This window comes from Eublepharis macularius, chromosome 12, assembly GCF_028583425.1.
Source record: "Eublepharis macularius isolate TG4126 chromosome 12, MPM_Emac_v1.0, whole genome shotgun sequence".
NCBI lineage: Eukaryota > Metazoa > Chordata > Lepidosauria > Squamata > Eublepharidae > Eublepharis > Eublepharis macularius.
Genome location: NC_072801.1, coordinates 74,602,194 through 74,623,538, shown reverse-complemented (window position 1 = coordinate 74,623,538; position 21,345 = coordinate 74,602,194). Strand labels below are relative to the sequence as shown.

General features: G+C 42.7%; 1 protein-coding gene and 1 gene segment (V, D, J or C); one reads left to right on the top strand and one right to left on the bottom strand.

Moving 5' to 3' along the window:
- Positions 1–706: 706 nt before the first annotated feature.
- On the top strand, positions 707–9,453 carry LOC129339935 (vomeronasal type-2 receptor 26-like). The gene is made up of 5 exons (XM_054994498.1): positions 707–918; positions 3,252–3,543; positions 5,708–5,938; positions 6,998–7,124; positions 8,552–9,453. Exons 1-5 carry the CDS (start codon positions 707–709, stop codon positions 9,451–9,453), a joined length of 1,764 nt encoding a protein of 587 aa, XP_054850473.1.
- Positions 9,454–20,605: 11,152 nt separating this feature from the next.
- LOC129339934 (immunoglobulin heavy variable 4-38-2-like) lies at positions 20,606–21,178 on the bottom strand. The segment is given in 2 exon segments: positions 20,606–20,934; positions 21,128–21,178. Coding segments are annotated over 2 exon segments (378 nt in total).
- Positions 21,179–21,345: the final 167 nt, after the last annotated feature.

The window sequence follows — 21,345 nt, the reverse complement described above, 5'->3', positions numbered from 1 at the left end:
TAAGGGAAATGGTTAAAATTCCCACCCATCCCCCATCACATAGCTGCTGTGAGGAGCATAATTGGGATCCCTCCCCAAAAAACTGAAAACCTCTCTTCGTACATATATTTGGAACAGTAGTATATACTTCAGTTTAGCTTTTCTTACTGACATTTGCTCATCATGAAAGTCTGGAACACACTATGGAGCAGAGGAGATTTGTAGCTGAATAATTACCCCCTCACACGTGCACACACACTAAAGAGTGGAAGAGATTTCTGGCTGAATAATTATCCCTTCTCCCTCAAACTCTTATTATTTAGTATTTGCAAAAACCATTTGGAGAGGTAGGAGTGATTTTCTTCCTTGTAATTATGTAATTATCCTGTAATTTTTTTTCTTTCACTAAACACCAGTGACTCTCACTTGAAAAAAATCAAGAGACAGGTCTAAAATCTATTAGAAAAACTGCAGCTATATTGAGAACTGGAAGGAGAGACAAGAAAAGCTTCTGTCATTGTGATCAGTGATATTTTCCTCTTTGGCTTTAATCCTAGAACAGGCAATCTCAGCAGGTGTTCAAACTCTGCGTTTCTCATCCTCTGGATGCTGGTAGATTTCTTGCTACCGAGTGTATTAACAGAGTCAGCCACAGTCCAACAAAGCCTTCAAAGCCAGGTTTTACTTTGATAGCCCACATCTAGAGGGAACTTTTGCTTGCGTAATGATGTGGCTGGCAGTGCTGCTGTTTCTGTCACCTCTCTTGGCCTTTGAATTAGATAAAATGAAGTGTTTCCTGAATGATCCTCTCCCTGTTCCACATGAATGGTACCAGCCGGGAGGCCTCCTCATTGGGGGAATTGCTTCTCAGGTCTTTTACCATGTTTCTGACTTATCCTTCTGCAAACATCCATCTCAGGAACTGTCAAATTTTCCATTGTAAGCTATTATTTAATTTTCCCGTATTGTGTGTGCCTGACCAGATCTCAAAGTCAAATTATTGCTTATACTCATGAGAGGATGCTCAAAGAATGAACATGTTATGGTTGGTCCACCACCCAAGCACTCAGCCTTCTCAATCACATTTCGCATTTTGTGCCTTCTGCTGTTTTATAATAATGATGATGATGATGATGATGATGATGATGATAGTAACATTCAATTTATAACATTTGATTGGTGTTATGGGACATATAGGCTTTTATCTCTCATTAATTATTAGAGCCCCATCTATTTTTGGAAGGGCTCTCTTAGCAATCTTTGTAGTTGTGCAACTGTTTGTGTGGACGGTGGGGGGTGGGATCCCAAGAAAGTAAAGACGATTTTTAAAAGTGTTGAAAGTCTGCCTCCTGAGAAATCCTACAGTCTGAGAACATGGGGAAAATTTGTGGAAGATATGATAAAATTGGAGGGGGGAATTACAGTGTGCAGTTGTGAATGGACAATTACTGTGCACAGTTGTGAATGGACAAGCAGATATTAAATAAAACTGTAAATATTGTTATAGAAATACCGTGAATATCAAGGTAGAACCATACACAGACGATGGAATGGATTCTGAAAATGTGTCAAAATGATCCATGTTGATTAGAAAGCAGTCGTACAAATTGCAATTTATAGGTGCCCCAATTTTTGCATGTTTTCATGACTGGAAATAGAAACAAAGTCTTCGTAGCATATTATGCATACCACTCGTCTACCTATACCTAAACGTGTCATCATTAGTAGACATCTGCTAGAGTCCAAATGTAGCTTGTGAATTTCTTCTAGTTTGCACAGTTTTTTCCTCTCCCAGATTTTCTCATTTTCCTCTTTCTGTTCTCCACCTTCTCTTGAGCCTTCTGTCGCTCTGTCTGCTCTTTTACCCAGCTTTCTATTGCCCCTCCCGCTCTCCCCTCCTGCTCTTCATGGTTTCTCTCTATATAGTTGTCAGTCAGGGTGCCACTTTCCCCCTTCTAATAATGTTTGTGAATCTCACTATATCTGGATAGCTTATCACTGAAATTGGACTGTCCTCTTCAAAACTTTTTTAAAATTTGGCAAGATTTCACCCATTTTTTCCTAGAGGCTGTCTCCACTCTTACACAGCTTGAAGCTACATACTTTTACTCCAAAGATAGATTTGAGGGCACAAGTAACCCCCGATACAAACAGAGAGGGCATCTTTCAGAAGTATTGGTATTTTAAATACATGTGCTCATTCTTTAAATGGAATCATGCCACGTTGTTAAAAAAGACCTGGCATTTAAGAAGCCTTTGGTGGGCATTGCCCACTGATGCCATTCTGATTATGCATAGCACAGTGATTAAGTCTTAGCAATATGTGCAGGATGCTAGTTAATGTTGCTGCAAAGTTAACCAGATTCAGAACTGAAGGTTGGAAGAAACATGACAGAAGCCCATGCCTTGTCCATGTAACAATATCAACAAAACATCCAGCATCTCCTTAAAGACTAATGAATTGTTCTGTTATAAATTTCCGTATGTTTTGTCAAATGCACGAAGTAACTATCTTGGTATTTATTCCCTAAATGGGAGGGGGGAATTTAGAAAAAAGGATTGGATGCAAAGGTTCTGTTCTGCTAATGGCAAAATCTTCATCAGGTACAAGAAGCCTTCCACCAGCAGAACACCCTCTTCCACTAGAGCAGGGCCGTTTTCACACTGCTTACTGACCACGGAACATGGTGCCAAGCTCCCGGAACGACAGAGTCTTCCTGGTGCGATTTTGCGCGAGAATGGTAGGAAGACACTGTCGTTCCAGGAGCTTGGCACGATGTTCCGTGGACAGTTAGCAGTGTGAAAATGGCCCAGAGCTTATTGCACTGGCGAATCGCTTTGTGTGCTTGAGGAAGACTCCTCCATTAGTGGAATGAAACCACTGGATGCATCTCCCCAAAGTTAAGTAATGCAGGAGATAAGGAAAGATGCGTTGACATATTACGGGTGCAATTGTCTTTCATGGCTGCAAACCACATGGAATAAAATGGTGCTTACTTCCAAGTAGACCTGTTGAGGATTGTTCCCTGTGCACTGTATATATGCTAATACCATGTATATTTCAGATGTTTAATGAGTATTTCAACGTGTATTTCAGAGGAAGGTGTTTAATAGTTCAAAAACGTCAGAGACGATTTAAAGAAAACTCACACACTGAGCCAATAAATAATTTTAGAGCCAGAGCACACCGATATTTCTGGCTAAATGTTTTTAATGCATTAAAAACGTTTCTAATGAAAGAACGCACAACTTTTGTGTGTGTGTGTTTGCAGTGTACTGACCAAGTTGTTCCAACACATCTTAACATTGGTATTTGCCATCAATGAGATCAACAAGAACCCGAAGATCTTGCCCAATGTCACTTTGGGCTTCCACATCTATGACAGCTACAATGATGAGCGGTTGGTCTATCATGCCATCCTAGACTTGCTCTTCAGATCACATAGATTTGTCCCCAGCTACAAATGCAACACCCAGAAATCACCAATAGCTGTCATTGGGGGACTCGGAGCCGATATCTCCTTTCGTATGGCAGACATCTTAGGACTATATAAGATTCCACAGGTGCGAACTATTTCACACATTCTTTTATTCTGGAACTGATCTTGTAGTTCACAAAGAAAGATCTGTGACTGGCAGGAACAGACATTCCAACCTGAAACTAAGAAGTTTAAGTCTAACAGAGTGATACTTTGCATAGTCAGCGGAGAGAGGAGAAAGTACATAGAGTTATAGCTACTTTTATCAGATGTCTTTCACACAACCATCATTTCAGGTGGGTCGCCGTGTTGGTCTGTACTAGAAGAGCAAGATTTGGGTCAAGTAGCACCTTAAAGACCAGCTTGATTTCCCGGGGATGAACTTTCAGATCTGATGAAAGGGAGCTCTGGTTTTCGAAAGCTTGTATCCTGGAAATCTAGTTGGCCTTTAAGATGCCACTGGACCCAAATCTTACTCTTTCACATGACTGTTTCTCCCAAATTGTTTCATATTCTCATAACATAAGAAAATTCACCCAGGATTTTCCTAGATTTTAACACTATCCAAACCTGTAGATCCTTTTGAAAATAAAAATAAAGTCATAGCATATTTAAGTGTGTGCACGCATATGCATTCTTCCAGCCCTCACTCATCTCTAAAATATATTTACCTTTCTTTTAGCTCACATATGGCTCATTTGCTCCAGGGGACAGAGATGGAACAGAGTTCCCTTCTTTTTATCGCATGGCCCCAAATGAAGACTATCAGCATATGGGGCTTATCCAATTACTTCAGTATTTCAAATGGACATGGGTTGGGCTTTTTGCTGTGGATGATGAGGAAGGAGATCACTTCTTACACCTCCTGGAACCATTTCTTTCCCAAAATGGAATCTGTTCGGCCTTCGTAGAAAGAATCACAAAACAAACTCTTTTGCACACTGGAAATGAAATGAATGATATTGCTTCAACCGTTTACAAGCATTTCACAGATAGCAAAACCAGTGTATTTATCATCTATGGACAATCAAGGACTATTCTGTGGATAAGCACCTTTATGTTATTAGGATTTCCTGAAACCATATCTATTGGAAAAGTATGGATTATGACAGCTCAGGTTGATTTAACATTGACAAGCTTTCAAAAGGGCTTTGATCTTCTCATTTTCTGTGGTGCTCTTTCCTTCACAATTCATTCAAATGAGCTTCCTGGGTTCCAGAATTTTGTTCAAACCATAAGGCCCTCTTGGACAAATGAACATGGTTTTCTCAAAGACTTCTGGGAACAAGCATTCAACTGTTTATATCCAAATCCAGAGGAGCTAATGAATAATGGTGAAAAATGTACTGGAGAGGAGAGCTTAGAATGTCTACCGGGATCATTTTTTGAAATGCGCATGACTGGTCATAGCTATGGCATCTACAATGCTGTCTACGCTGTAGCACATGCTTTGCATACCATGTACTCTTCTAGATCCTTCAACAGAGGGGGTAACAGAGTTCTAATTCCAGATCCCCAGCCCTGGCAGGTGATTTGTCCTTGATTAATTGGTTTTATTATAACCAGTTGGTTTGTACCATATGACATACTTTTGAAATTCCTCCCCAACGTATAACTGGATATATATGGTGGTATAGGCATTATTCGTTGGGAGTTGAGTCCAGTGGCACCTAAGAGACCAACAAGGTTTTTCAAGTGTATATGCTTTTAAGAGTCAAAGCTCCCTTCTTCAGATACCCTTCTCAAAAGCTTATACCCTTGAAAAATGTTGTTGCCATTGGACTCAAATCCTGCTGTTCTACTGAAGACGAACACAACCACCCACCTGAAACTTAATTCTTTGACAAAGATCTAGGTCCAGATTTCCTCCTAGACTTAGCACCTTTAAGGAGTAAGGTATGCATGTTCAATTGTGCATCACTGTCATATTTTCATGAAAGGTCTGCATATGTATGAGAAATCTATCAGCAATGAAATACATTTGTAAAGTTAAATATGATGACTGTGATAGGTCATATAAGACTAACAAAATTTGTGGTAGGGTATGAGCTTTCGTGAGTCACAGCTTAACTTTTTCAGCTGCTGTGACTCACAAAAGCTCCTACCCTACTCTATGCTCCTACCCTACTACAAATTTTGTGGTGCTGGACTCTTGCTCTTTTCTACTGCTATAGAGGGACTCATGCAGCTACCCATCTTGATCTGTAATAGGTCGGTATCTCTTCATTGTGGTTTGTTTCTCTTCCAAGAAGCTCCATAGGTTTCTTCAAGGCATTTCATTCAACAACTCAGCTGGAGAAAATGTGTCTTTTGATCATAATATGGAAATGGGCGCTGGATTTGACATTACAAACTTGATCACCTTCTCAAACCAGTCTTTCCACAGGGTGGAAGTTGGAAGGCTGGTTCCCAGTGCTCTTGAAGGAAGAAGGTTTATTATCAATGAGGATATGATTGTATGGCAAACAAATTTTAATCAGGTGCGGATTATGTGGTATTGTCATTCTTCAGATTTGTGACCACAATGGTTTTCTTTTTTTGCTACTTAATATAGGAAAATGTAAAGGTAGTCCCCTGTGCAAGCATCGAGGGATTACTAACCCATGGGGGGACATTGCATCATGGTGTTTTCTTGGCAGAATTTTTATGGGGTCCCCAGTCATCCACACTTTACCCCCAGGAAACTGGGTACTACTTTTACCGACCTCGGAAGGATGGATGGCTGAGGGCCAAGCTACACGTGACGAATGACACTTGAACGGCAAGTGGATTGAGTGGAGGGCAAGTGAACAGGGAGAAATACACTTGCCATTAAAGTGTCATTCGTCATGTGTAGCTTGGCCCTGAGTCAACCTTGAGCTGGCTGCCTGAACCCAGCTTCTACCAGGATCGAACTCAGGTCGTTGTGAGCAGAGCTTGGGCTGCAGTACCACAGCCTACCACTCTGCACCACGGGGCTCTTGCTACTTAATATGCAATATTTTTAAAAAGATATAACTTTAAAGTGTGGATAATCATTTTACTCAATGTATTTGAAAGCACTTATTTTAAATTACTCCAGGTCAGGGTAAATAGGTGAAACATAGCCCATTCCTTTATTAACATTTGATAAATTTGTGCAACAGCCACATTAAAAAAATCTCCTTTTGAGTTGAATATCCAGTTGAGTTGATACTGAGGGCCAAGCTACAAGTGACGAATGACACTTGAACGGCAAGTGGATCGAGTGGAGAGCAAGTGAACAGGGAGAAATACACTTGCCGTTCAAGTGTCATTCGTCACTTGTAGTTTGGCCCTGAGTAGAGTATCCAGTTTTTCCGGTTTACCTATTTTCCGCTATCAAGTTCAAAACAGATTAATTATAATATTTTTCATGACCAGAAAGCTATTAGAAGGTTATTATAATCAACATTTTTGGTATGCATTTTTTGTCTCCACATTTCAACTCTCGAATTAACAAATAATGCTAATTATTCTTTATTCTCTTATTGTTCTCTAATTATTTCTTCTGTCTAAAATGTATTTCATGTGTTTAATAGGTACTGCCCATTTCTGTATGTAATGACAACTGCCAGCTCGGTTATGTAAAGAAAAGAAAAGAAGGCAAGAAATTTTGCTGCTATGATTGTGTTCCATGTCCAGAAGGCAAGATTTCAAACCGAAAGGGTAGGTTGCATGACAGTATCAGATAGAGATAGGTGACCACTGTCCAAAGGGGTCATTTGAACATGAATTACCAGTTGGTACATCTTTTTCATATACGTGAACACACATGAACTGCTCTATACTGAATGGCCAATATTGTCTACTCATAATGGCAGATGCTCTCCAGGGTCTCGGGTGGAGGTCTTTCACATCACCTACATCTTGGTCCTTTTAACTGGAGTTCCTGCGGATTGAACCTGCAACCTTCTGTGTGCCAAGCAGAGGCTCTTCCACTGAGCCACAGTTCCTTCCCTAAATGATTAGATGCGTTTATCACATTTCTGCATATTGACCTCAGCTCCTTCAAACCCATCTTGATTAAATTAGCGGAGGATGTAGGTGGATTCTTACTGGAAGGTAAAAGGATCTTTCCTAGACCAGTCTCTCCATAATACTTGGTTTGAAGGACCTGAGTCCTTCTTAGGATCTATGTTCATAGATCCAGAAGAGTTAGCTGTGTTCGTCTGTAGTAGCAAAATAGTGAAGAGTTCAGTAGCACCTTTAAGACTAACCAACTTTAAAACAGGGGCAATAGAAAAAAAGAGGAGTTTTGTGACTCAGGGCCAAGCTACACATGACGAATGACACTTGAACGGCAAGTGGATTGAGTGGAGGGCAAGTGAACAGGGAGAAATACACTTGCTGTTCAAGTGTCATTCGTCATGTGTAGCTTGGCCCTAATTTAGGGCCAAGCTACAAGTGACAAATGACACTTGAATGGCAAGTGTATTTCTCCCTGTTCACTTGCCCTCCACTCAATCCACTTGCCAGGCAAGTGTCTTTCGTCAGGTGTAGCTTGGCCCTGAGAATAAGTGGGACTCTAGAAATGATATATACTTGTGGTGGAGAAAATCGGAACTCACCTTGTAGTGTAATCTAGGTGTTTTTTTTCTTTTTTTTCCTCTTAATTTTATAGATATATGTATTGTTAGTGTGTTATGTTTAGAAATATGTGTTTTTTTCTTGTTCTCTATGTTTGTTGTTTATTGTCTTGTGGTGTGTAGTTTATAGTTTAAATAAAGAAAATTTTAGAGTAAAAGACTAACCAACTTTACTGTAGCATAAGCTTTCAAGAATCACAGTTCTCGACGAAGAGACGAAGAGATGCATCTGACAAAGAGAACTATGGTTCTCGAAAGCTTATGCTACAGTAAAGTTGGTTAGTCTTAAAGGTGCTACTGGACTCTTTACTATTAGGGTCTATGTGTCTCTCTCACACAACTCTTAAATGTTTGGAGGGTCTAGCCAGGCTTCCCACTGCAGATCTTTGTGAGCATCCAAGAGAGGAAATTGGGAGTCAATGCCAGGCTAGGCAGCATTAGCAACAGATGGTGTGTCAGAGGGATCAGAAGAAATGGAGCTGAAATGGGACCTCTTTCTTTCTTTAGACATGGCTGAATGTATCAGATGCCCGGAAGATCAATATCCAAGCAAGGACAATGATCGTTGTGTCGCCAAGTTAATAAGCTTTATATCCTACAAAGATCCTTTAGGAATCACTTTGGCTTCAGCTGCTGTTTCATTTTCTGTGACCACAGTCTTAGTGCTTGGAACTTTTATTAAGCACAGAGAATCCCCAATAGTCAAAGCCAACAACCGGGATATCACCTACATTCTCCTCATCTCTCTGCTATTCTGCTTCCTCTGTTCTTTGCTGTTTGTTGGGCGACCTAGGAAGTTGTCCTGTTTACTCCAGCAGTCCGCTTTTGGGATTGTCTTTTCATTGGCCGTTTCTTGTGTCTTGGCCAAGACCATCACTGTGGTTGTAGCTTTCATGGCCACCAAACCAGGGTCCAACATGAGGAAGTGGGTGGGGAAAAGACTCGCCAACTCCATTGTTCTTATCTGCTCCGCCATTCAATCAGGTGTTTGTATAGTATGGCTAGGAACATCTCCTCCATTCCTGGATTTTGACACACAGTCATTGACTGAAGAAATCATAGTAAAATGTAACGAGGGCTCTGCCATCATGTTTTATATTGTCCTGGGCTACATGGGACTTCTGTCCCTCATCTGCCTGACTGTGGCTTTCTTTGCAAGGAAGTTGCCAGACAGTTTTAACGAAGCCAAGTTCATCACCTTCAGCATGTTGGTCTTCTGCAGTGTTTGGTTGTCTTTTGTTCCAACCTACTTGAGCACCAAGGGGAAATACATGGTAGCTGTGGAGATATTCTCCATATTAGCTTCCAGTGCTGGGTTACTGGTTTGTATCTTCATCCCCAAATGTTACCTTATTCTGCTGAGGCCTGAGCTGAACAAAAGGGAGCAGCTAATGAGGAGAATCAATTAAAGGACCTTAATGTGTTATTGTATACATCTGATTTCTTGTACCTGTGAAATACAAAATAATCTAGGAGTCATCTTGAGGTACTATTTAGGACCATTTAATCCACTTCACTGATGTACCACAAATAAATACAAGGGATTGGATCCAGCCAGGTGGGACCTCTCTATCCTTTTCAACAGAAGAAAAGGTTTTGCTTGGGCTTACTTTATAGTACAAAACAAAACTGGAAAAAACTGTCTAGACACAAGCTTTTGCATCTATTTTGCAATTGAGAGCCAGTTTGGTGTAGTGGTTAAGAGCACGGGGCTCTAATCTGGAGAGCCGGCTTTGATTTCCCACTCCTCCACTTGAAGCCAGCTGGGTGACCTTGGGTCAGTCACAGCTCTCTCAGAGCTCTCTCAGCCCCACCCACTTCACAAGGTGTTTTATTGTGGGGATAATAATGACATACTTTGTAAACCGCTCTGAGTGAGCATTAAGTTGTCCGGAAGGGTGGTGTATAAATCAAATGTTATTATTATAATGTTATTATAATTGTTGGCTTACAGGCTGAAGAATGGTCCAGAAATCTTGCAGTTTTGGGTGAACAGTATCTTTTCCAGCTGCTTTTACACTACAATTGTGCAGATTACACTGGTTAATTGATTACTCTGATTAATAGGAGAGGTAGCATCACTTAGTGGGACCAGATGTGTGAGGGTACTGTAAGGGTCTATTTCATCACTAATATACTTTACTCTGTATATATATATATTTGGCCAAGATAATCAGAGCCCCGTGGCACAGAGTGGTAAGCTGCAGTACTGCAGTCCAAGCTCTGCTCACAACCTGAGTTCAATCCCGGCGGAAGCCGGGTTAAGACAGCCGGTTCAAGGATGACTCAGCCTTCCATCCTTCTGAGGTTGTTAAAATGAGTACCCAGTTTCCTGGGGGTAAAGTGTAGATGACTGGGGAAGGCAACGGCAAACCACCCCGTAACAAAAAGTCTGCCAAGAAAATGTCATGATGTGACATCCCCCCATGGGTCAGTAATGACTCGGTGCTTGCACAGGGGACTACCTTTACCTTTTTAATCAGGAGCTTTATTGTGGGTTGTCACCAATATGCAGATAACACCCAGCTTTACATTATCTAAGCTTTCAGAAACATTTATTTACTCCCCCTCCCCAACTTGGAATAAAGAGGTAGACACAAGGCTTGGGAAGTAATGGGCCACTTTTATTTGACAACAACATTATCTGCAAACATTGACATAAACATCGCAAGGGATCTAACGAGTGGTACAGGTTGTCTTGGCCTGAATGGGCGAAGCCCATTGCCATCCATGTGCATGGCTTCCATGCTGCCATAACCTCCAGCTCCTATAATTGGACTGCCTTTGCAGCTTCCATTGGTACAATATGTGGCAGCAAGACTCTGGTCTGGGTCAGCAGTTCAGAACTCGGATTGTCAACTCCAAGTTGGAAAATTCTTGGAGATTTGTAGGTGGGGCCTGGAGAAGGTAAGATTTGGGGAGGAGAGAGACCTCAGCAGGGTATAATGCCATAGAGTCCATCCTCCTTTGCTGCCATTTTCTAATGGATTGCTATAAAGTTTTGTCCTTGTTTCTTATTGTTTCATTGTTAGCCACCTTGAATTCAAGGTGGTAAGGCATAATCTAAACATTTTACGTAAATTCACAAATAAAAGGAAATCTCTCTACTTCATGAATGTCACATTCGATTTAAAGGGATGATTTTAAAACTAGCCTGAACAGAAGCCATGCCTCAGGGGAAGAAGTTGAACACCAACCAACTCTCTGCTTGAGAAGCTTCCCCTTTTCATCGAGGTGGCAGCTTGGCTCTGTGTCACCGTGCTTCTCGTGCACAATAATAGGTGGCCGTGTCTGCAGCTGTCATGAAGCTCATCTGGAGGTAAAACTCATTCTTGGAGGAATCAGGAGAGATGGAGGCCCTGCTTTTGAAGGCTGAGTCATAGGCAGTGTTCCACTTAGACTGGCTGTACAACCCCCTTCCAATCCATTCCAGCCCTCTGCTTGGAGGCTTGCGGACCCAGTGGTAACCGTATGCATCTCTGATGGAAGCCCCAGATACCGTGCATGTCAGTTGGATAGTCTCTCCGGGTCTGACTGTATCAGTGCCGGTCTGAGTCAACTTAATTTCAGAGAGGACCCCTGATAGAAAGGAGAAAAAAAAAAGAATTTCACAAAGTTATAAAATGCTAAGTTACGTGCTTGGCTGTTGAAGAGATTTTCCAGGGTTTCTTTGTATAATACTGACAGAACTTGAGTGAGTTGCTGATTAAAAGATATGAGTTATAGATAAATAAAATTAATTTTAGGTAAAAAATAAATGAATTGGCGTCTGAAGTTCTGCAATGGGCTTCTACCCATCAAATAAAAGAGGCAGATAGCATTTTTTCCCACCCTCTCCATCTTTCTTTAGAAGAAATGAAACCCCTGTCAGGAACACGTACCCTGCTTAAGAGCTGAAAAGATACAAAGAAAGAGGAGTAAGGTCTCCATTGTGCTTTTCAAGATGGCCCCTACAACTCATGAGACTTCTATTTAAAGCGGGACAAGACAAAATGGCTGTTTTGCATATTACACTCTGGCTCGGTGCTCAGATATAAGTCAGGCTGTGGAACACACACCTCGTTCTTTCCTCCTTCTCACCTCTGTTTTCTTGTATTTTCTTTTCATCTGGGCTCTTTAACATGAAATGCCATGTAGAGAAATACAATCAGCTGTCCCCCAGAGCCCACCTTCACCTCCCTCAGTCCCCTTCCTCTGGAGGGAAATGTCTATAACTTGCTCTGTAGCACCAGCTACCTCAGGCCAGAAGAGAGGGTCAGCCATGCAGTCATGTTTGAGTTTGTTTGAACTGAATGTTTTAAGCCACTTTGGGAGCTAATTGTGGCTGAGGAGAAGGGTGTTAATACAAGGGAAGGAAGGAATTAGTGATAGGGTTCCCTTGGGGAGGAAACTCTCATTGAGTCTGTGTGGGGCTTATGGGAACCTGAGATGGCCCTTCTCTTCCTGCGTGTTCAAATAGCCACTGGCTTGCCTGCAAAGACAGACATTTCCTGTATGTTTTAATACTCTGGTTAGTAATATAAAACAAAACGGGCCTATATTTTGAATCAGGCTATGCTTATCTTTGCTAGTGATGGTTTGTATCTGGCTTTGAGTGCACACCACACCATACGGGGATAGAGTTGCCAAACTCTGTGTATGCTCTGGACCACTCCTAAAATTACAACAAGTCTCCAGAATACAGAGATTCTCCCTCTAAGGCATTATTCTCTCACTTTAAGATCAATCTTAGGGCCAAACTACAAGTGACGAGTGACACTTGAACAGCAAGTGTATTCCTCCCTGTTCACATGCCCTCCACTTGCTCTCCACTCAATCCACTTGCTGTTCAAGTGTCATTTGTAACTTGTAGCTTGGCCCTCAGTCTATTCACTTGCCGTTCAAGTGTTATTCGTCACTTGTAGCATGGCCCTAAGACATGGGGTATTTCGGACAGCTGCCATGGGCCCTGTGCACTGAAAGTGGGGATGGAGCTCTCCTGGAATGACAAATGATCTTCAGACAAAATAGATCAGTTGTCCTGGAGAAAGCCTCTGTCCTAGCATCTCCTTCTTCTAGGTTCTTCAAGCAGCTCTCCCTAATGGAGCTGGACCAGTGCCAGGCAGTCAGGGCAATCGGGAAGACTGTCTAGGTGATCAGGCAGCAATTGGGGTTGGTACCACCATGTGTCAGTTTATGGAATTCAAGTTACTCTGATTTCATCTCCCACCCCTTGCTGCAAGAACTCCAAGGTCTCTTGAGTCAAAAGGGTCTTTATTGAAAGATTATATTCTTTTTTTTAAAAAAGATTTTTTATTAGGTGAGAAAAAAACAACAATAATACAAGTTTTCAGATAATCCCCTCATTTTCTTATTCCCCCCCTTTCCCCTCCCCCCTTTTTATCTTAGACTTCCAACAGTTCTCCAGCCCGCTGTCTACCTCTACCTCTTAAATCTCTAAAAAACTTCTTTAATTAATTCTTGTAACCTTAACTACTTCTTTAAATGCTTTCTTTAATAAAATACTTTCCTAAACTATAGATTACTTTTCTAACTTATCTGTATTTCTTGTAAAGATCAGTATCTCCTCTCTTATTGTCCAATTAGTAGTTATCTAACAACCATAGTTCCCCCTTCACGTCCCACTTCTTCTCTAAGTATTGTTTCAATTTCCCCCAATCATTGAAAAATTCTTCTGAATTTTGTTCTCTTAGCTTCCTTGTTAATGTGTCCATTTCTGCCATGTACAGCAATTTTTGTATCCAATTTTCTATAGATGGTACTTCTTGCGTCTTCCAAAGCTGAGCATATAAAATCCTTGCCGTCGTTGTCATGTAAAATATTTGTGTCCTGTCTTGTATGGGAATTCCTTCTAAATTCAAATTTAGCAACAGCAATTCTGGGTTTCTACTTATTTGCTTTTGTAAAATTTCTGACATAACTTCCATAATATTCCCCCAGTACTGCTTTGCTATTTCACAAGTCCACCACATATGGTAAAACGACCCTTCATGCTTCTTGCATTTCCAACATTTATCTGACACTTGGTTATTCCCATTTGCTATCTTCTTTGGCGTTAAGTACCATCTATACATCATCTTGAAAATATTTTCTTTAAAGTTGGTATACGTAGATATCTTCCACGTATTTTTCCTCAAGTATTCCCATGTCTCCATTGTTATGTCTCTATTACAATTTATAGCCCACTTCACCATCTGGACTTTAACAGTTTCATCCTCTGTATGCCATTTTAACAAAACCTTGTAAACTTTAGATATCAATTTTTTCTCTTCTTGCAATATGCATTCTTCCAATTCAGAGTCTTTTAGTTTAAATCCAAATCTCTGACCATCCGAATCATACAGGTCTTTAATCTGTCTATACTGGAACATTGAAAGATTATATTCAAAGTACAGGTGTCCATAATAAATCCAAATAATAGAGAGCTTCTGGCTGAACACAAGGCTTTGTTGAGAATCACGTGTTAGTTACATGTTACAATATATCAGAACCTCCTTTCCATTCCCCCCATCTGCCCAGTCATAGCAGAGGACTGGGAAGGCAAGGGAAGCTCCTCCAAGGTTGGTGGTTAGTTCAGTTAGATAAAGCCGCTCTGGAAACTACATTTGTGAGATACATCAGAAAAGCAATATGGTCGTACAGTGGATAGTATGCCTGCCATTAGAGTTGCCAGGTTGCCTCACCCTCCTTGTGTGTGTGTGGGGGGGCAGCACTTAACTTTAGCGTCTTCCCTCGTACATGCTCCCAGCGTGGTGCAATGATGTCACTTCCAGAAGTGTCATCATCGCGCAGGCCCTAAAAGTGCTGCCAGGCTTCATGCCAGGTCACTTGGGGCCCCCAAATGGGCTGAATTGGCCTGGCACAAAGCCCAGGAGCACTACTGGGGCCTATGTGATGATGCCACTTCTGGGAGTGACATTATCATGCTGGTCTGGGAGCGCATTGCAGGTGTCTTGATATCTTGCTTTTTCCCCTGCCAGCCAGGTGAGTGATGGCAGGGGGAGGAAGCTGGGAGAGGGGGATCCCTCACTGGGGAATGGCATCCCTACCTGCCATACCCGGTGATTCTGGGAACCCATTCTTGGATTTTGCCCACACCAAAGGTATTAAGACCACCTCAGGCTCCCAGTTCTCTCTCTGAAAGACTAAGTTCCCTGTGCCATTGCTTTAGCTTGAAACATTGAAATGGCTGAAGCATGCAATAAGGGGAAAGACCCACTGGGATTGTACCGGCCAATCTTCACCCTCAGCCATCACTTTATACTCTACAACAAAATCAACACACCCCAGAAATGCTTCTTCTACTCTGAGAATGAGGGAGAGATCCAAGCATCAGTTCCTTTGGTATACAAGGCATGGCATTTGCCCACATTTCTTGTTGTGGCTTCTGAAGTCATCCCATATATTGTGACTGGGTGAACACCTTGTTTTCCTGGTCCTACTTCTCTGGTTCTAACAACCAAACACATCTCATTATATCAGTCTACAAGATTCAAGAGGGTTTTAAAAAGTCATGAATAAAGTTAGCGAAGTCACTGGGTGAACGGAGACATGAGAAGAGAAAATGTATCATCGCAGTATGAGATCAAGCATGGTTCTTGAACAGAATTCTACAGCTGTGTGAAACTGCTTCCGCCTGCTGGTCAATGTGATAAATTGTCAACATGAGTTGACATGGGAAATATTTGGTTATTTCCTATCCCATAAAGGGGTTCTTAAGGTGAGTTAATATTTGGAACCTCAGTTGGAAAAGATGCCATAGAGTCCATCTTCCAAAGCAGCCATTTCCTCCAGGAGAACTGAACTCCGTAGTCTGGAGAGCAGTTATCATTTGGGGGCATCTTGAGACCCCACCTGGATGTTGGCAATCTTAGTAAGATGGTTTTATTTCAGAGTGCATATAGTGGAGGATGAGCTGGGTTTTTTCGAAAATTTGCTTGAGTTTTTAATGTGCATGTATGGCTTTTTACTATACTAATGGATTGTTATCATGTTCTATGTCTTTGTGACATTTTGTTGTTAAGCACCTTGAATTAAAGGAAAAAAGAAGTATCTGAAAATTTAAACAACTAAGGGCCAAGCTACACATGACGAATGACACTTGAACAGCAAGTGTATTTATCCCTGTTCACTTGCCCTCCACTCAATCCACTTGCCATTCAAGTGTCATTCGTCATGTGTAGCTTGGCCCCCTGTAAAAGAAAGTATTTGTTTCATGAAAGTCACATTGTTATATGGGCCCTTTTCACATTGCTTACCGGGACTCGCAACGACGCAGAACGTCGTGCTACAAACACGGAAAATCGCATTTTTTCGCTCGAGATTTTCACGACATCGCACAAATCTCACGCGAGAAAACGCGATTTTCCACAATTGTAGCGTGATGTTCCACGTAGTTGCGAGTCCTGGTAAGCAGTGTGAAAAGGGCGATGGTTTAAAATGCCATTTGGGATCCTAGGTTGAACAACAACAACAACAACAACAATTCGGCCACTCCCGGCAGCCACGGCTATGGCCGGGGGGCCGGGTTTGCAGCCTCAGATGGAGGATGGGACTTTCCCGCCCATCCGGGGCTTTCAGGGGGCGGGCGGAGATAGAGCCGTTTCTATCTCCGCCCTTCCTACCTCGCAGTTGATCCAAGCGATCGGCCCACCCTCCTCTCCCTGTTTCAGTGCAGGATTAGCCGGTTGCATTTGAGCCAGGTAGGAATTTTTTCCTGCTCCCCCTGATTGGCCTTGGCGGGGGGGGGTAGGTTTTTCGCCTACCTTGTACTGCAGCAGAGGATGGTGATGTTTTAAGGGTGGTGCCTAGTAGGCTTCCCCTGGCAGGAGAAAGTGGGGAGATAGGGAGCGGGCTGGTGAGCACCCCTTTGGCAATTCCCCAATGGTGGGGAAATTGGGGTCTCTCAGGATGGAGGGTAATGCTTCATGGCTACCACCACCTGTGCAGACTGCCACCAGGGAACCCCAGGTGCAAGTCCTTCCCTCATGCTGTACGGCTGAGGCTTTAGGAGCTTGAGGGGGAACCCTTTGCCTGGCCAGCCAGGCTGAGGCCATTCCATGAATAGATTACGCCCAGGGCAGTGGGGCTCGCCCAGACAGGTCAGGGCGGTGGTCTGAGGAACCCCGTGGCCTGACCTGTACCGCATAGTTTGCCCTTGCCGCAGTTTAGTGTTGATGTTATATTTAATAAAGCGGCCATTTATTCCAAGAAATTGTGTCTGTCTCATTCTTCCAACTGAGGGGGCAACAAATGACTCAGACAAAGAACTTGAAACACCATCCAACTGTCTTGTTAAGACGCCAGCTTCCCCTTTTTGTTCAGGTGCCAGCTTGACTCTGAGTCACTGTGCCACTGTGCTTCTCGGGCACAGTAATAGGCAGCTGTGTCTGTAGCTGTCAGGGAACTCAGCTGGATGTAAAACTCGTTCTTGGCGGCATCGGGAGTGATGGAGACCCTGCTCTGGAAGGCTGAGGCATAATCAGTGTGCCAGGTAGAGCTACTGAGGAATCCCCTCCCAATCCATTCCAGACCTTTATTTGGGGGCTGGCGGATCCAGTGGCAACCATATGAGCAGCAGGGAGCCGCCTGGAAACGCCCCAGGTGTGCTTAATTACCTAAAAAGCCCTTCACACTCAGGGCCAAGCTACACATGACGAATGACACTTGAACGGCAAGTGGATTGAGTGGAGGGCAAGTGAACAGGGAGAAATACACTTGCTGTTCAAGTGTCATTCGTCATGTGTAGCTTGGCCCTCAGGGTATCTCATGCACATCTCTTCAGTCATGGTGTTCAGACAGCCTTCTCCTTGAGAATCCCTCACTTATTATTGTCCATGTGGCAATTAGTCCTGGGTATCTCTGTAGCAGGTCCAGTCTTCTGGGATGAACTAACAGACAGGGAGACTTTGCATGCTGTATTTAGGAACGTGGGCCACAGATTTGTTTCAGAGGACATGTGGGGGCTGAGCTGTATTTCGGTAGATTTGACTGTGCTTGTAATGTGTGTATAATTTATTTTTTAATGGATTATTGTGATGTCTTGTATACTTGTTACATATAGGTGCACTGTTAAGCTACCTTGAATTCAAGGAGAGAAGGCAGAATCAAAACATGTTCAGTAAATGTATAAGTAAAAGCAAGTCTCTCTTGTATGAATTTCACATTGCAGTGTGGTTTAAAATGTCTTTTTGGTTTACAGCCTGAACAAAAACAAGACCATGACTTAGAGGAAGAACTTGCCATACCAGCCAAGTGTCTGCTTAAGAAATGAGCTTCCCCTTTTTGTTCGGGCACCAGATCAGCTCTGCATCACTGTGCTTCTCGTGCACAGTAATAGGTGGCCGTGTCTGTAGCTGTCACGGAGCTCAGCTGAAGGTAAAACTCATTCTTGGAGGCATCAGGAGTGATGGAGACCCTGCTCTGGAAGGCTGAGGCATAAGCAGTGCGCCAGGTAGAGCCGCTGTAGTATCCCCTCCCAATCCATTCCAGCCCTTTGTTTGGGGGCTGGCGGATCCAGCTGTATTCGTATCCGTCAGTGATGACAGTACCAGATACAGCGCATGTCAGTCGGATGGACTCCCCAGGTTTGACTGTTCCTGTCCCAGACTGAGTCAGCTGAATTTGAGAGAGGACTCCTGGTAGAAAGAATGAAAAATATTCCTTTATTAAGAATTTTGCTGAATTAAAAAATGATGTTATATGCCTGGCTGCTGAAGAGATTTTCCAGTTGTCTGTATAATAATTGACAGAATTTGACTGCAGTTGCTGATTATTTTCCTTAAAAGATTAAAAAAAAATTAACTTCAGGTGTAACGATAATTATTAAATAGTGAAACATCTGATATTCTGCAATGGGCTTCTACATATACAATGATGGAATCAGATAGTATTTTCTTCCACCTCTTTCCATTTTCTTTGTAAGAAAGGAAATCCCTGTTAGGAACACATACCATGCTTAAGAGTTGAAAAGATGCACAGAAAAAGGAGTAAGAGCACCATTGTGTCTCCCAAGGTGGCCCCCACATCTCATGCGACTTCTATTTAAAGAGGGACTGGCAAAAAAGGCTGCTTTGCATATTCTGCTCTGGGTCAGTGTTCAAATATAAGGAGGACTATGGAACGAACACCTCATTTGCTCCTTGTTATGACTGTTTTTCTTTTCACCAGGGCTCTTTACCATGCAACATCATGTAGAGAAATATAATCAGCTCTCCCTCGAGTCCACCTTCAGCTCCTTCATTCCCCTCACTCTGGAGACAAATTCCCTAAATTCGGCTCTGTATCATCAACTACCACAGGCTAGAAGGGAGGGTCAGCCCCACAGTCATGTCTTCCTAAAGTATTACAGCTTTGAGTTGTTATGACAAGAATGTTGGACTGTTTTAAGCCATTTTGAGAGCTATGTGTGGCTGAAGAGCAGGGTGTTAATATAACTGAAGGAAGGTATGTATCAGCCTAAAGCTTTCCTTCTAAGCTGAGGAAGCCCTTGTGGAGTCTGGACCTGAGATTGTCCCTTCTCTGCCTGTGCATATTTTCAAGTTACTTTTGGACTGACTGGAAAAGCGGAAGTCTCTAGCATGATCCGCTACCCTGGTTATTATTTTAAAACAAGAAAACAAAAAAGACCCATGTTTAGAGTGAAGCCATGCTCATTGACTCACTCTCCAAAGAGTTTAGACCTAGGCAAAGTGATCTTTCCGCCCCTCTTTGTGCCTTGTGAGAAGCACCAGACAAGGTTTAGCAAACACACACACATACACCACCCTCTCCATTTACGTTTCTTTGCTAGTTAGTGTTTTGTGTCTGAGAGCCAAGTTCAAAGTGACACCTGACACAGGTTGGACACTTGTCAGCTTCCCTCAAGGGAAATGAAGGTGTCCTGGTCTTGCAGCTTGGCTCTCCATTTAATTGAAGTTTACAGAGTGGTAATCTATGGGTTGGGAGAACATACAGTCAGAAGGGGAGTGCATGCATCGGGCTCTCACCGGGCACCCTCCTTTCCCTCCACTGGGTGTGAGTGTGTGTGCGTGTGCATGTGTGTGTGTGAGGGCGTGTGTGTCTGTAAACTTCAATTAAATGGAGAGCCAAGCTGCAAGACCAGAATGCCTACATTTCCTATCAAAACTTGAGGGAAGCTACAAGTGTGTCAGGCATCACTTGTAGCTTGGCTCTGAGTGAGCAGCTTGGCTCCTTAAAAGGATTGGGTTGCTAATAGGGATCGCAGGTCCCCCAGTGGGGGGCAGGGATTTCTGCATGATTCTTGAACAGTATAGTGCAGCTCTGGGAAATTGTTTCTCCCTACTGGTAAATTATCGACATGAGTATCACTCTCCGCAAGGGCAATGTTTGATTCCTTTCGACCCCATCAAGGGCTCGTGCTCTTATGCTGAGTTTATTTTCTATGTGTTGTCATGTTATTGTGTGGTTTAAAGTGCCATTTTGTGTTCAAGCCCGAACAAAAGTAAAGTCATGCCTCAGAGGAAGAAACAGAAGATCACCCAACTCCCTGCTTAAGAAGCACGCTTCCCCTTTTTGTTCAGAAGCCGGCTTTGCTCTGTGTCACTGTGCATCTCGTGCACAATAATAGGTGGCCGTGTCTGCTACTGTCACGGAGCTCAGCTGAAAGTAAAACTCATTCTTGGAGGCATCAGGAGAGATGGAGACCCTGCTCTGGAAGGCTGAGGCATAATTAGTGTGCCACGTAGAGCTGCTGTAGTATCTCCTCCCAATCCATTCCAGCCCTTTGTTGGGAGGCTTGCGGATCCAGCTGTAAGCATATCCATCAGTGATGGAAGTGCCAGTTATTTTGCAAGTCAGTTGGATGGACTCCCCGGGTCTGACCAATCCTCCTGTGCCAGACTGAGTCAGCTGAATTTCAGAGTGGACCCCTGGAAGAAAGTAAAAAAAAAAAACTTTAAAAAAGAAATTGAACAAAATTATATTTTAGGTTAAATGCTTGGCTGTTGATGAGATTTTCCAGCTGCCTGTAAAATAATTTAGAGTATTTGACTGAATTTGGTGATGGGGAAGCACTTTAATTATAGGTGAAAATATTAAATGGGTTTTCTTAGGATCGCGTACCCTGTTTCAGCATTGAAAACATGCAAAGAAAGAGGAGCAAGGTCTCCATTGTGTTTACCAAGGTGGCCCCTACCACTCAAGAGACTTGTTTTTAAACTGGGACAGAGCAAATGGTTGCTTTGCATATTCTACTCCAGCTTGGTGTTCAGATATAAGGAGAACTGTGGACTCTAGGGCACTGCAACCCAGAGATCAAGCTGCAGGTCTTGGCATACTTA

Coding starts and splice junctions, on each gene's coding strand:
- LOC129339935 (XM_054994498.1), top strand. CDS start 707: ATGTGGCTGGCAGTGCTGCTGTTTCTGTCACCTCTCTTGGCCTTTGAA. Junction 5,939..6,997: donor GGCAAACAAATTTTAATCAG/GTGCGGATTATG, acceptor TGTGTTTAATAG/GTACTGCCCATTTCTGTATG. Junction 7,125..8,551: donor CAAGATTTCAAACCGAAAGG/GTAGGTTGCATG, acceptor TTCTTTCTTTAG/ACATGGCTGAATGTATCAGA.